The 15,982-nt window shown below is 38.6% G+C and overlaps 1 protein-coding gene across 1 annotated transcript in view; it reads right to left on the bottom strand.

Annotated features, from left to right (window-relative positions):
- fbln2 (fibulin 2) overlaps positions 1–15,760 on the bottom strand; it is a 54,645-nt gene extending 38,885 nt beyond the window's left edge. The window contains 2 exon segments of the mRNA XM_057362814.1: positions 12,302–14,193; positions 15,705–15,760. Coding sequence (XP_057218797.1) covers positions 12,302–14,081 — 1,780 coding nt within the window. The 5' untranslated portion in view covers positions 14,082–14,193; positions 15,705–15,760.
- Positions 15,761–15,982: the final 222 nt, after the last annotated feature.

The following is a 15,982-nucleotide window of genomic DNA, read 5'->3' as shown; positions in this document are numbered from 1 at the left end:
TTGCTCCGACATGCTGCGTATCAGAGAAATGAATTTTATATGATTATAACCAATTACTTCTGAGCACAAGGTAAAGAAATGCAGAGGGGGCTTGATAACTCTTTTCCCTAAATTCCTCAAAAGTCTTTTCAAGCCGGTTATTTCCTGCCAGCCTGTGAGGATGTAATAAAATGGGCTTGCTTAGATGTGACCCTTAAAACCAAGTAAATACAACCAGACACTCTCATCATCTTTGAATGTGCTTTGAAGTACCAAACATCTGAAAAGATCTGATTATAAAATCACTTCGGCAGTGACACAAGAGGCTCGCGGGCGCTCCGGGCCTCCTGGAGCGCTTGACTGAGGTCACCGGCTGCTGTACCAGCCGAACTCCTGAACTTTGAGATAAATGTCCATCTGTTCTAAACATCTCACACAATAGCGCCGTAAGTTGTTTATAGCTAATCAGTGGATAGACACACCAGTAAACAGAGAAAGGAGATTGGAACGCCTGTTTGATACCTTAATATAAAACCACTACAACATACTAACAAAGTTGTTCAACTGCATCAAATCCACATGAAATCTGTCCCTGCTGAACTCAGAAGAAAGCTCTTTAGATGTCCTCAGAAATCACAACGCCTGTCAATCAAAACATTCTTCAAATCATCCATCTCTTGTGTGTTCAATGATTAAATATTTTGGCTGATTTGATTATGCTTGCAGCTGCCAAAACCATGTATTTCAACATTCTTTAAAACCACGTTAAAATTCACTTATACTGTCCAACACAGTGCAAAAAAACCTGGGCTGTAAACTCAAAAGTAATGATGCATGGAGCATCAGACATTCTAGATTATTCATTTCAAAGTCAGATGAGGCATCAACAACGGGTCACCAAAACCCTTAAATTGGTTAAGGTTTGGCTTTAAATGTACAATTCTGAAAAAAACACTCCTCCGGACGCTGTAAACGGTCTGAACTCAGGCTGTACAGCATTACAACAAAAAAGACCCCGAGACAAAACAAAAGGATCTCCCAGCAATCAACTAGAAAAACTTCCCTGCTTTCCTGTTTAACTTTCACAGCCATAAATGAGATTGAAGGCCTTTTTTATGACCCTGGAATCATGTATTTGGAAATGTTTATTTATGCATGGCAAATAAGTTGCGCTCTGAATTCAATGGATGTCATTTTATGACACTATAAAAGCAGGAGAGCTTGAGTGATGATTCAGAGCAGTTGAATGACTGTCAGATGTTTGTGCAAGTTTCTCTACAACAAATATTAGGAACATTTAACGTTGAAGCTATACAAATGAATAGTGAAATCTGCAAGGACACATTTCAGAAAATGTATTACTTACAGTATTGCATGAAGCCTAAAACTTTGCTTTTAATTACGACATCTTTTTCAAGGACTTTCCTTCCAACAGCCTGAATATTACGAAGAGTATTCAGATCATTCTCAGTATTTATCATGCTGTTCTATAAATCTCATGGTTTTGTCACACATGTTGAGAAATGCTAATGTGTGGTGTGAAAACAAAAATCACTGCCATTCTTCTGTTAGATCAGCATCTGTAATGCAGATGGTTACAAAACAAAGCGCTCTTCAAAACTCTTCAAAAAAGGCCTTTTTTTCTGCAGACAGTCAAAGAACATCTGCAGGATCAAGGTCATTTTTTGAAAGCTTTGGTTTAAAACAATTGTAGTTTCATGACATCAGAAAGCAACGTTATGTGTAACATTTCTGGTGATTCAATCAACAATCATTAAGTTGGGTTAAACCTATGCCATATCTGCACATTCAAGAAGCCAAATAATCTTTTTTTATCTTAAAAGCATTCAGGGCTCACTAGAGCACAATGACATGAACTTGAGATGAGAAGTTGATTTCCGGTTAGCCATATGACCCTTAAATTACTCACATTTTGACCTTAAGGCAACAATTATCTGAACTTTCTGGTGACTTTGACCTAAACCCTCAAAATCATCCACAGATTCCTTATTTCCACGGCAAGCATTGTTCAGAAACCACAGACGTTAAATGAGCCAAATATTTATTCTGCTTTGTTTAAAACCTCTATCAAATGGCACAAATTGGATCGTTCCTTTCCAGATTAAGTGAGGAAGTCCAATGTTAATTTCTGGGAGTGTGTTAAAAGGACAAAGCATGAAGAAACATCATCACATATTTCTCATTAAGGTTTACTGCACTCTGTATTATACAAACAAAGGCTATACATAATGTTCATCAGCAAAACTGTGTTTTGAGAAGATTTCCATTTTTTCTCTGACCTTAAACAAGGTACTGTGGAATCATACACAGTCTGTCAATTCTAACTAGGCCCAGATGGATTCTGCAGGCTATTTGCATTTTCAGATTTTGGGGGAAATCTGAGGAATTGATATACGGATGGTTAAAACACTTTAGAGTAGCTAAAGCATTAGAAAACCAGGCAAGAATATTGTATTAACAAAGCGGGGCGAGAATATGCAGAATTTTGCAAATGACAGATGTTGCCAAATATTGCTAAAATCTGTGTTTGCACGTAACATTTCATTTGGGCCTGCTTCAAACACTAAGAATGACAGCTATTTAAATTGTTTAGAAATATGATACACTGAGACTAAACATAAATGTCACTTCACGGGAAGGACACAATTTAAAATCTGAGCACTCCGCTTGCAATATATCAGACCCAGTGACAAATACATTCCCAATCCCCAACATTGGCCCATTAACTTGCAAAGTATATCACTTTGACATAAAGTACTGGAGGGCTTCAAACATTGGTTTTTATTTCTGGCTGCATTAAAAATCAGGGCCCTAAAAGTACATGTTCCATGTAATTCTAAATGTGCGGCACACTTGAACCCTACTTACTTTTTAATAAACAATATCTATGAACTCAGCGCTTTGAACAGTGCCTGAAGCCTTTCAATTTTAAGCGAGCGTGCAGAGACGCTCTGGGCTCATGAATGAAAATCGATTCTCTTTCAAATTAGCAGACTTTTTCTCACATTACCCCTGTTAAGCGGTCTCCATTTTTGTTTTTTTCCGAAGTCAACGAATGGAAAAGTACTATTCAAACAGAAGAAATAACAGCGACAAGGAATACCTGAATTTTTTACCTGACCCTATTTAAAAAACAAAATCTACTCTTTTCCCATCATTACAATAATTGGCAATAGAAATGATACGTTCGTTATTTGCCTTTTATTTTAGAGCCGTCTGTTAAAATTAACAGTGTGAATTCCTGTCCAGCTGTTAATGCCATATTCTCGTTATTCTAGCTAAAATGAAATTCCTCGCCGACCAAAAAGCCTTCAAAAAGATCATTAAAAAAACCTTGTACCAAAAATAATTGTATCTAATTTATCAGATAAAAGCAACCCTGAGGAAAATATTCAAACCGTTTACTTCAGAATTTCTAATGGATTTTTTCAATTTATGTGTAAATGAAGTGGTTACAATTACTTAAAAAGACCTGACCTACTACACACATTGCTACAAGAAAACAATACACAACACCTCCTAAAATCGCTAATTTCTCCTTATACTGTACATTTAGCAGCTCTAAAACAATATCAAACTCAGCATCACCCCCTCCCGTCATTTTCTTCCATAAATGACTCAAGACTCCCTTTTCTAATTACACTAAAAGCCTTCAAAACAGATGCATAATGCATTTCCAAAGACAATGTTGTTTAACTCTACATGAAGTCTCTTTGTTTAACGAGTCTAATCTCTTGCAGTGACCTGCATCCCCATCCGGTTCTCCGCACTCCATCAAGTTGTTCGCGTCTGGTAATCTATCACTCTCAGGCGCACGTCAACAATACTCCAGCGTACAAAAGAAACATCCAGGAAGGAGGCAGAGGTAAACAGGGATGTGTCAGAGACTCGCCTTTCTACTAATATGAAGTAGCACAAAGAGGAATTAGTTTGGACTCCTGCATTCCAGCACTTGCATTCCAGGTCAAGTCATTTCCTATTGTGCTAACTGATATCACCACTAACATTGCACTCACATTCGGTGCAATAAGAAAAAATCATTTAAAGAATGAACTAAATGCAAGAATGCAAGAACCTAAAGCATAACAGGAGCGCTTTCTAGCCTACCCCCATTTCTATATGATATTATAACTTATGTACTATATAGACCGTTTCATCAGATGCACAGGCGCCTGACCCCCAGTTAACTTCCGGTTTGTGTTTGGCTAATGTCTAATAATATAACTATTTATATTTAATTTAATTTATGTTAATATTAATTAGTATTATTATTTTACTGTATAATTATTGTATTAAATAAACGATTTGTTGAATTTTGTTGTGTTTTCATTTTATTTAATAAACAGTTTGATGAATGGGTCCTGTAGTTCGGTCGCATTTAAAAAAAAATGTATGGTACATTGACGTCGAGCGGTTGAGCTTGGTATCGGAGTCTAAATTCAAAATATTGGAGAGACAAGTTTAGCCAAGTAACGGTTCTTCTTAGTTTCTTTTGATTGTTATCAGAAATAATCTACAGGCACTCTTTTGTTTGTGAATGTGTACCAGAAATTTAGTTGGGGTCATAAAAGTGTGCATGGGCAGTAACGTTTGTTTATGTCGTTAAGTTGAAACCATCTATACGCAACTCTAGAAAGAAATACAAATTTGCCTTTAATCAGCATTTCTAAACATTTTGGCAACAGTGGTTCAACAGCTAAATATTTAAGCATACAGCAGCAATAAAAAGTCCTGTGAGATGTGTGTTTGTGTGTGTGTACTGGTATTCATCACTGTGTAAGGACCTAATGTCCCCACAAAAATAGTAATACCGGTAGGTTTTGATCTTGTGGGGACATTTTTTAGGTCCCCATGAGGGAAAACAGTTTATAAATCATACAGAATGATAATTAATGAAAATTAAAAAATGCAGAAAGGTTTGTGTGATTATAAGGTTTAGGTGTTGGGGTAGGGGATTGAATATATCATAAGCCTGATATAAAATCAGTGGAAGTCTATGGGATGTCCCTATAAAACATGGAAACCAGTGTCACATCTTTACAACTAGTGTAAATCACTCACTGATAATCACACCTCTTCGTTTCCCATTAGGTCAACTAACTGCACTTCAAACCTGAAGCTCAGTTTAACTCTCAGTGTGAGCTCCTTGAAAACATCTCACATGCTGATACTTCATCATTATGAGATGTTGAGGTTATAATGTCGTCCACTTTTGTCTAAACTCCTATACTGTATACTAAACAAAACCTTTTGTTAGTTTATGGATTGTTGTAGATAAAGGTTAGCTGGGAGCGCCATTGTTTCACATCGATGGGAAAGATTATAATCTTAATTGCTTTTGAAAACAACTGTGCACAAAGCACTTGAGTGATTTCCAGGTATGATTTCCAAAACAGACCTTTTACTCTCGAATATACAACACTTAGGGTAGTTGCTGATGGCTACCCACAATGCCCTTTTTTTCAGGAATAGGGTGCATAAAAGGCATGAGGTGAATTTGAAAGTGTGTAAACATATCGCAGCTCTAACTCAAAAGGAACAAAAGGAGGAAAAATCAATTTGTCCTACTGCATATGTAGATAAGATAAAAGACTTTAACAAATCAAAGGCGCCACTGACCTACAGAACAAGTCAAACTTCGGTATGAATGTGCGTGAAATTGGCACTCTAACAAAAATTCGCCTTAGAAAATCTCACTCCTTGGATGTGGCATTATTCACCTCAGAAATCTCATAGTATTTTAAATTCCCTGCTTGAGAGACTCTTGAATATTATTTTCTATTTCAGAAAGAGTCATGGCTGCTTTTCTACTCCAGACTGTCAGCTCAACTCCGAATAGAGAATTGCTGCTCCACCTCACACATTTCATTGAGCGTCAGGGTGAACAAAAAGGCAAAGAGGTGCAGAGAGAATAAAGGGTGATTTCTCAAGGACAGTAAAGCAGTGGCAGGAACCCAAACACATTCTTATATTTCCTACAACATTGCCTATAGGATGGGAGGCTGTTTTCTGAGCAGAAGCACACAATTGGTCTATTTTCGTATATTGTTCCATGGATGTCCACGTTTGATGGAGACCGTCATTGAAAGGATTGCGAATATACGGATTGCCGTTAAATTTCTCAAGGTTTTGACGGCATTGTAGGCTCATGGGGATTGAGAAATCACTCCTGCTGAGAAAGCAGAACCCAGTCGCTTGGCTCTAAGAGGCAATAACTGACACTTTTCACCCATTTTGTGAAATGATGTACAGTATTCTCTCCGTGACTTTAAATTATCCTGGCACACTAGGAAAAAGGCAAGGAATATACAGGGTACTTATAAGGCCATGACTTTTTTCAAAAAATATAGTATAATAATATAAGCTGCATAAAGAATATGCAGCTTGTATATTATTCTGATGTTTTGACCTAAAGTGACTTGGTCCAATGTGTAATTTTTTGGAGGATAAAGAAAAGCAATATAATATACATACGTCTTCAGAGGTGTATAAAGACCTCACATAATGAAGCGTTATGTTTCTATTATCTTAGAATGAGCTATTTCTATATACATACACCGCAGGTCCCCTTACATAGAATTCACCATGTTGTTTCTACAGTAGCCCTAAACGGACAAACTGCTCTACAGAGCGCGTTTCGTAAATACGTTATCTCCTTCAGCAAAGAAGCGAAAACGTGACGACATCTTAGTTCTGGGTCAGCCACCGTAGTGCTTCGAAAGAGAGGGGTGAAGTGAGCCGTTGGTTGCAATTTGCAACCTCACCGCTAGATGCCCCTAAATTTCATATACTGGACCTTTAAAATGTGTGATCTCTACCGACTGACCCGTGACCTTGGTGTTGCAAGCGTAATGATCTAGCCGTTTACTTTACACGACACACCCCTGACAAAACCACATTTCCCGGATGACACAAGACAAAAGCATGATGACTAGGTCCCGGCCCTGTCCAATGTGAATAGAATTATCACTTCAATCTCTCTCTCACACAACACAAACCCTACATAGTCCTTCCACAACAGACTCTGACGTCCTGTAATATTTATCACAAACAAGACATGTGATCGCACTGAACTCATGTCTGACATCCACTGACAACTGCAGCACACTGATGTCTTTTGTGTAATATTGTGATGTGCTGATACGTTGCTGATGGTGCTGGAGACTTTGTTGGACAACCGATCTCTGAGTCCTCTGGAAAGACAACACAAACTTTATGCGGCTTTGTGTCCATCTTTGATGAGAAACGATTGATCGCTCATGTCTGCGGGATACTGATGTATGAAAAATGTGTGCGTTTTTTGGATGTTACTTCTGTTCCAGTTTAATACACAGCTTCATTAAACAAAACAACGGACTGAAGAAACAAACAAAAAAAGTCAAAGTAAAATCTAACTTGCTCTATCTCTAAAACCTGGTACACTGTCGGTTGTCAAACTACCAAGGCAAAAAATACCCAACAGATATCTGATTCACGGATTATAAAATCCAATCATCAGGAATTTACATTGGGAAGAATACAGGCTTTGAGGTTGATGGAATGAATATGACATGCATGAGGATCTCTGCCATTTATCTTACAGAGACTCATATTTTTAAGGATGCAGAGAGCATACATAAGCCACAATGATCTGTTTGTCCAATTCCATATGTCTTGGAATGGACTCAAACACAAAGGCCATTCATCTCAGAAACTACAGACGTCTCAGACATACTCTGCTTCTCCACATGGAATAAAATCTTTCTGGCGTGAGCTCTCGAAGAAAGCAGCCAACGTGATTGAAAGAACTGTCTGTCTTTCTAGTGCTAACATGTCAGATTTGTTAAAAGCCAAAAGGAAATATTTGAATACTACATTTAATTGTTATATTGTGATATGTGGGCACGTGAGGCTATGTAAGTATTTATAAGGGTGGGTGCTTAAGTGACGGCGCATTAAAGGGATAGATCACCCAAAAATACAAATATTGCCATCATTTATTCACTCTCATGTCATTCAAAACCGGCATTCAGTGATTATTTTTCTGTGGAACACAAAATATATTTTGGAAAAATGTCTCAGTGGTTATATGTCTATGGAAGTCAGCGGGGTTCAATGTTGTTTTATCTTTTGTGTTCTGCAGAAGAAAGAAAGTCATATAGGTCTGGAATGTAATGAGGTTTCAAAGTTATAATCTTGATTTTATTATTATATTTAAATGATTAAATCACAATGGACATTTCCAAACTCTGTTGTCTACAACTGCAGTCTAATTACATGTTTAATTAAGGCTGAGAGTCAAAAACTGTTGTTGTACGAGGCTAGAAAAGGAAACAAACAAATCTAGCACACTTAAATGTACTATTTCCTGCAGTAAGTGTCATGCTCGAGGGGAGAAATAAATCTCCAGAGTCCTGCCCTTATCATTATCTCAGTATGACTTTGACTCTCTTAAGTGTTAAATGTGAGGCTAGATGCATTTGAATGAGAAGTCAGGATCACAAATCACTGCATTCTGCTGGCAGTAAACATTTTGAAGCAAAAGAGGATATCAACAACAACACTAAAGTTCTCCATGTTCAAGCAAGTGACCACATGAAGGGCTCACCTTTAATAAATGCCTTGGTTCAGAATATCTGTCTGATCAATAAAATTTCACAGCATGACCTCTCGAAAATATCTCCCCAACCATGTGTTATACATTCTTAAATGGTTAAGCTTTTATGGGACCTTAAGAAATGAAAGACTCTTTAAATCATGTTTCCCAACCATCATTTAAATTCAGCTATGTAACAAAATCACAAAAATCTATTTGCTGTCTTCGTTCACCCAAAAATAAAATTTACATCATTGACCACGTTTACATGGACAACAATAATCCGATATTAACACGATTAAGACAATACTCTGATTAAGAATGTACCACGTAAACAGAGCTTTTTGATTAGCTTAACCCGTCTACACTCATTATCGAAGTGAGGTATAGACATGTACACACCTTAATCGCACTATTACCGGTGCGTAGGAACTTCCGCGGCACTTTGCGACAGGTTACACACATGCACGGCAGTGGACAGCCGTTTCGTTTTAAGGCAAACAACATGGCTTCAAGCAAGAAAGCACATTTTTGGTCCGAACGGGAAACAAGAAAGATGCCAACAATTCTAGAAAATAAATGAAACACCAAAAACTGTATGTGGTACCATGGCGAAGACGAACTGTTTGTTGATGCATGAAATTATGGAGGGAACGTCGAACGGCGTCGCTTAGGGACGTAATGACGTATGCCATCAATCAAACTATGTAGTGTAATATGTAAAACAGGAACATGAAAGGTATATTCTTAAAGCAACTCATGTAAACACCTTAATCGTAATATTAGCTTACTCAGAATAAGGCAAATAATTCGATTACTGACGTCCATGTAAACGTGGTCACTTACTCACCCTCTTGTCATTTCAAACCTTTATGATTTTCTTTCGTCCGCAGAACCCAAAAAAAGATATTTTGAAGAAAGTTGGTAACTGAACAGTGCCGGGACCCATTCACTTCTATTGTATGGACACAAAACTAGTGAATTGAGTGCCAGTTAACATTCTTCAAAATATCTTCTTTTGTGTTCTGCAGAAGAAAGAAAGTCATACAGATTTGAAATGACACGAGGGTGAGTAAATGATGACAGAATTCATTTTTGGGTGAACTATCACTTTAAAATTAATGAAAAGTAAAGAAATATACAGCTGTCTTTATATGACTTCTCTGTTTTTGTTTTGGCTATTTGCATATCCTCTATAGAAACTAGTAAATTGTAAGATGAAAACAAAATTGAAATATTGGAATGCTCAAATGTGTGCATAACCGTGGTTGGGAATAACTGATTTGATTCAAAACTTTCCATCACTTTTGTCCGTTGCAAAATCTGCATTTTCAGAACTTATCTCTCATCACCATAGCACATTTTCGGCTACACTCTCTGACTTCAAATTCAACGCACATGTTGGTAAAGCCGGTGTGTGCGTAAACATAAACTTCTTCCCTGCCAAACATATTATCAGAACTGTACCCTCTCGCTTTCCCTGATTATCGCACTCGCGCAATGCGGAGAGGCAAAATGTTGAGAGCTCCAAGTGTCTCTATCCGGTGAGAGCTGTTTATTTTGAGCAATGGCCAACTGGCATTTGCAAGATAACTAATTCCCCTGCTTATCAAACTAATTGTGCAATGTTGTCTTTTAGTTGGAGTAGCCTTGTCACAATAATCTGTACTGACCTCTCCAGACTTTACTCTTGCTATTATCATTTACCAGGGAACTTGCTTAAGTGGGAGCGTGAGCTTTGCCAAAGCTGTTTAGGGCAACGGGTTGGGGGTGGGACAGGGTTTTGTTTTGGTTAATGTCTTGTCTTGGTCACAACAAAACCATTTTTTATTTGAAGATGCTGTATGCTGACCATGCCCAGATGATGAAAGCTCAGGCAAGACAAACTATTGTAACTTGAGCACAAGAACAATGAGAGATAACAGATTGAGTTATTCGATCCCATACAAAAGGTTACATCTATCATTGTTATGCAAACAACAGTTGTTGAAAACATGTTTTACTTTTGGCAACAGACTTATGCTTAAAGGGACAGTTCACCCAAAATGAAACTTGTGTCATCATTTACTCACTCTCTTGTGATTTCAAACCCGTATGACTTTCTTCTGCAAAATACAGATATATACAGATTTGAAAAGAAAGAGGGTGAGTAAATTATGACAGATTTTTAACTTCATAATTTCCTAATATCTATACAAGACAGAAATGTTTGTATGGTTTTACCATGAAAACATGCACAGGTTGCATTTCATTTCCAAATATAATAAAATAATAAAAATAATTACAATATTTTGCCTAAAGCATAGTAATCTTTTTTTATACCATTTGAATTATTTCCATTGTTAAATTATTTTTGTACAAATTAAGCACATTTGCCCTACAGTATATTTTCATATTTTTAACTGTTTTATAACATTAATAATTGTTAGGCCCTTTAGCTTTAAAGGTCCAGCCAGTGAAATCTAGCAGCAAGGTTGCGAATTTCAACCAACCGCACACTCCACCCCTCCCTTTTGAAACACTACGAAGGCTGACAGAACATGGCGAATTATATGCAAGGGGACCCCCGGTGTGTGTAGATAGAAATAGCTCATTCTAAGGTAATAAAAACATAACGCTTCATTGTGTAGGCTCTTTATACACCTCTGAAGACATAGTTATGTATATTATATTGCAGTTCTGTCAATAGATCCTCCAAAAAATTACACACTGGACCTTTAAGAGACATTTCCATTTGTAAAAATATCAAAAAATTCTAAAACAAGCTTAATTTTCTTCAAACAAAACATATTTTCATATCTCTTATGATTTTGGGGTGGTAAAATATGACAGAAAAATGCTCTTCATACAATTAAATCACACAGCTGTATACTTTTAGATTACTGTATGGGATTTACTCCCTCAGAACACAATTACTTTCCAATTTGACCTATTTTTCTGGCCTCCATCTGAATTTATAAAACGTCTGAATGCACATTTCAACAAGCATTATTTAGCAGGAATGTAAACGCATCAAGTTACCTTTGTGCCTCTTTTAAAGGCCCAATTAAACATTTCACAGTTCCAGCACCAGTCAAGATGAATTACTGTGCGCAAAACAAACCCCACATAAACACCTCACGGTTCAAAGTCCCAAGCCATTTTCCACTCAATGGTGTGTTTATACCTTGCAATGTTTTCTGCTAATTGAAGCTTTGAACGTGTTGAGCGACACAAAGGTGATGTGTGGTGTGTGAGTGAATACTCACGCCTAAACAGAGAGGATGTACCCAGCAGGAGCAGCGCTTGGCTTCACGACCCAGACGGCCCCCCTGAGTCGAATATTTATGCTCCAGCTCACAATTCCTGCAGTCCTTATAATCACATGCTAAAATCTAACATGACAGCAAACAGTTTTCCTAAGCCCTGCGTGACACCACAAATACTTTAATTGGTAACCTGCCATGTGAGCTGGGAAAACAAGTTACGGTAAACATTTGGAGAGGCCTGTTTGTTTAGTCTTGTCGTAAGGTGGGGGGCCCGGTCTATTCCTCAACAACGTACTACAGTCATCTTTACACAGCTGTGATTGTCTTTGACAACTCGCCAGGTTTTCAGAATCAGGGTCTGTGGCACCTGGTGAATGTCGACTATAAATCACATTAGCATTAATGATGCACTAAAACTCTTCACCATAACAATCCAGCACTCTAAACATAAATGACAACCAATAATTTGTAAACTCACCCTCCTTCATCCTAGAATGAGAGCTGAGGGTGTTGTCTGCCTCTTCCTGCTCTTCACTGAAGTTAAACAGACTGTGAGACTGTGTGTTAGGAGATGGGCTGGTTGGAGTGAATTCCTCCGGAGAGAACAACTGCCACTTCTGTTTCCTTTCAGACTTGGTCTTGTGGTCTCCAGAGGACCGCGCCAGCTCCTCTGTGGGGTTTTTGTGGTTTTCAATGAGTTTTTCGTGGTCTACCATGTGGGTTGCTGAAAGCTGTTTGTGTTCCTCTGAGGGCTTTTCAGGCTCTAAAGGTGATTTTCCATGTTCTGGTAAAGTTTGGCTCGAGTCAACGCCTGATGCTGTCACACTTTGCTGAACAGGATCTAAACTGTTCAGGATATTTGTATTGCCATCAACAACGGCCGGTTGAGTACCATCATGGATAGTAGTTTGGTTCAAAGCAGCTGTGATGCTTTCTTCTCGTTCAGAACTGTCTGCTTCCAAAATTTGACTCTCTGATACGCCGTTCCAAGCGGTTTGCCGTGAAGCTGTGGTTTCCCAGAGTTGAGATGTAGTTTGCTCTACTGTTGTTGCGGACTCCGTGGTTGTGGTGTCATCCTCTAAGTTATAAATATCCCCCTCAGAGGTTTCTTTAGGAAATGCAAGGTGTTCACTGTCTGTATTGCTGTCCGCATCAGTTAAGTCCTCTTGATTGGAGCGTTCTTTATAAAGACTGAAGCTCTGGGTGGTTTCTTTGCGAGAGGAGATTCCCACTCTGTTAGTGGTTTCCACAGGAAGGATAAATTGTTCTTGGACTGTTTTATATTTCAGAAAGTTCTCTTCATTTGGTTTGTCTTTATGAGTGCTGATCTTCATCCGATCTGTACTGGCCTTATGGGAGGGAAACTGCGGCCTGTCTCTTGTGGATTTATGAATGCCAAGCATCTCTCTCAGTTCTTATTTGGTGGCCCTGTGGAAAGCCTGTCGGGGAGTAAAATTCTGCGGATTTGACACTGATATGATGGACGATTTGGTGGGAGAGGCAAAACCATGCAGGGATGGATCTAAATAATCTGTTGGGGGATAATCATAGTCTTCCTCATCCTCTTCTTCATCAACAATGTGGCTTGGATGCAGGTTTAAAGGACCATTGTTATCACTGCGTGCAGCTGGAAGGAGTTTGGAAATTGGACCTCTAGAGCTTTGATGAATGTGCAGTAAATGGTCTCTGTAGTGACTCTCTGACGTGCCATCCGCCACCGCTGGCACATGTAAGGGTTTTGGAACGCGATTCGGATCACAATTTGGAATTGGATAGCACATTAGGTCGCCACCACCGCTTGGGCAGTGGCAGACCTGGCACGGGTCAATTTGGACGGAGTGACCTGCTTCGTACTTCTGGTCCCCGTGAACGCATCCAACGCGCTCGCACTGAATGCACCCATCAGCAGGTTCGGTCAATTCAATGCAGTTAGCAGGAATCTCAGGGCATGGCATATAATGGCAACTGATCCTTCCACCTCCCTGCGGACAGGAGCACTCAGTACTTCCAAAATCCACGAAATACGACTCGCCTTCTGGAACCTTACCATTTCTGAAGCCGGCCCTGATGCAGTCGTAATATTGGTAGCCCTCACACATGCAACCCGTTTTCATGCACGTGGCACAACATGCTCCAGTGTCCAATACTTCTTCAATGCATTTGTCCAGTACGGGGCAATCCACACCTGTACAATCCTTTTGACAAAGACACCCACTTGTGCTCAGCAAAAGCAACAAGTTTAGAAGATGACTGGCCATTTTAACTTGGTACCTGGTGTTATCACAGCTGACAAATGTATCCAAAACACTGATGCTCACCAGACCCCAACAGTCGGCGTTCCTCTCATGCACTGCAAGCAGTCAGTGAAACCTTTGAGAAAGAGAGAGGGATGAATTACAGAGCTCAGAAAATTTCCTGTGGAGTTCTTTCAGTCACTGTGTAAAAGCCAACATCTGGCTTCATAGTTGAGCTCACCCTCTTAAGACCATCCCACATTTTAAAATCACAGGGCTGTCCAAGCCTGATCTCATAAGAAAGATTCTACTTAATCATGAAACACCATTCATCCCCATTACTATTATGTGACATAAAGACAGACGCACGTGTGGTGTAGAATTCAAATGCAAATATTCCAATGGATCTTAAAATCTGTTTCACACCATCTGATTTCTCGATTATTTTTGATCGTTTTTTCTGATATGCTTGACATTTATGGGACGGCTGTAGTTTGGTTTGCTCAACATTTCAGTAAGCACAGGATTAGCATGAAGAAAGAACATTAACCCCCTTATTTTAACATTAAAAAGCAATGTGAGCCATTCAGTGCACAACCAAAGCCATTTTTGTAGATGTTGAGGTGTTTTGTGGGTTAAACGTTAGAGTATTTAAAGTACTGTAATTCAGCAAAGCTGTGTTTCTCTGTAGTAGTAAAGACAGTTAGTCCTGTTGCTTTGTGCTGTGTTTTATAGTGAATTGCTTTATATTAAACAGCTGAGAAACATGTTCAGTTTGATTTGGAAAACTGCTGAGTCCCGAGGCTCTGAACGTTCAGATTTCATGGCAGATGAAAGAAATTGCTTTAATTGTTTCCAAAAACACCATTAGCCCTACTATCTTAAAGACTGTGTTGAATGTTTCTCTCCTATACACCAACTTGCCATTTGCAAAGCCTGCTACTGGATTTAAAACAACTGGTCCCAACCTTTTTATTTTAAATTAACGATATAAAATACATTTATGCATCTGACAGACACTTTCATCCTAATTTTAAATGTTATTAATGTAATCACTTCAACATGTATAATGAAATATAGCACTTAATGCATTTCATCAGAAAGTTCTGGCTATGAACTAAATAGGCGCACTATTAACTATTTATAAGTGCAAAAAACATAACAGGTGTTTCTCAAGTATTTGTAGCTGTCTTTCTTTTAAAAAATTACCAGCCATAGTTACCACAGTTTCCCTGACTGAGTCTTCGAATCTAACGTTACTGTACAATAATCTGTGGTTACTCGGTATTAGCCACCAAATGTATTAAGTCAACAGGCTAGTACTTTTTAAGACCCCATTAAAATAACTTAAGTAACTTTTTGGCGGAAACGGTGGTTACTATGGTAGATATATAAGAGCTGTCTCTGAATAACGAAATGATGGGAGAAGAGAGATCTCAAGCGCGCGCTCAAGCACCTAAGAGGCAGCTCTGTTCTCTTGCATAAAGTTAAAAAAGTTGAAACCGTGCAGCCGATGCTGTGCGTCGTTTAACTTTAACAATCATTTAAAAGTTGCTTTTGGTCATTTTTCATCGCGTCGATGTTAAATACGTCAGTGCATGCGGGAAGCATAACAACATAAAAGAGTAAAAACAAAGTTTAACTCACTGCAGTTATATTCCTCCGTCCGTCCATAGGTTGGAAGATCCAGTGGACTAACTGGATTTATGAAGCCTACACAGGGCTGCTTGGACTGCCCTGAGAAATGTAAAGGGGAGGGACAAAGTTTGAGACCTCTAGCCTATACATACCTTTCAGCAGTGCATCCGTACAACCTGAAACTGGAATACAAATATCTTCCTTATATATCTTCCTATTTTAAAGCATTGGATCAGACACAGTATAAGATTATACACATTACTCAATAGCTTAATTTATAAATACAG

The sequence above is a fragment of the Triplophysa rosa genome, linkage group LG20, assembly GCF_024868665.1.
Source record: "Triplophysa rosa linkage group LG20, Trosa_1v2, whole genome shotgun sequence".
Lineage (NCBI taxonomy): Eukaryota > Metazoa > Chordata > Actinopteri > Cypriniformes > Nemacheilidae > Triplophysa > Triplophysa rosa.
Note: the sequence above shows the minus strand (reverse complement) of the source record. Positions and strands in the feature narration are given on the sequence as shown.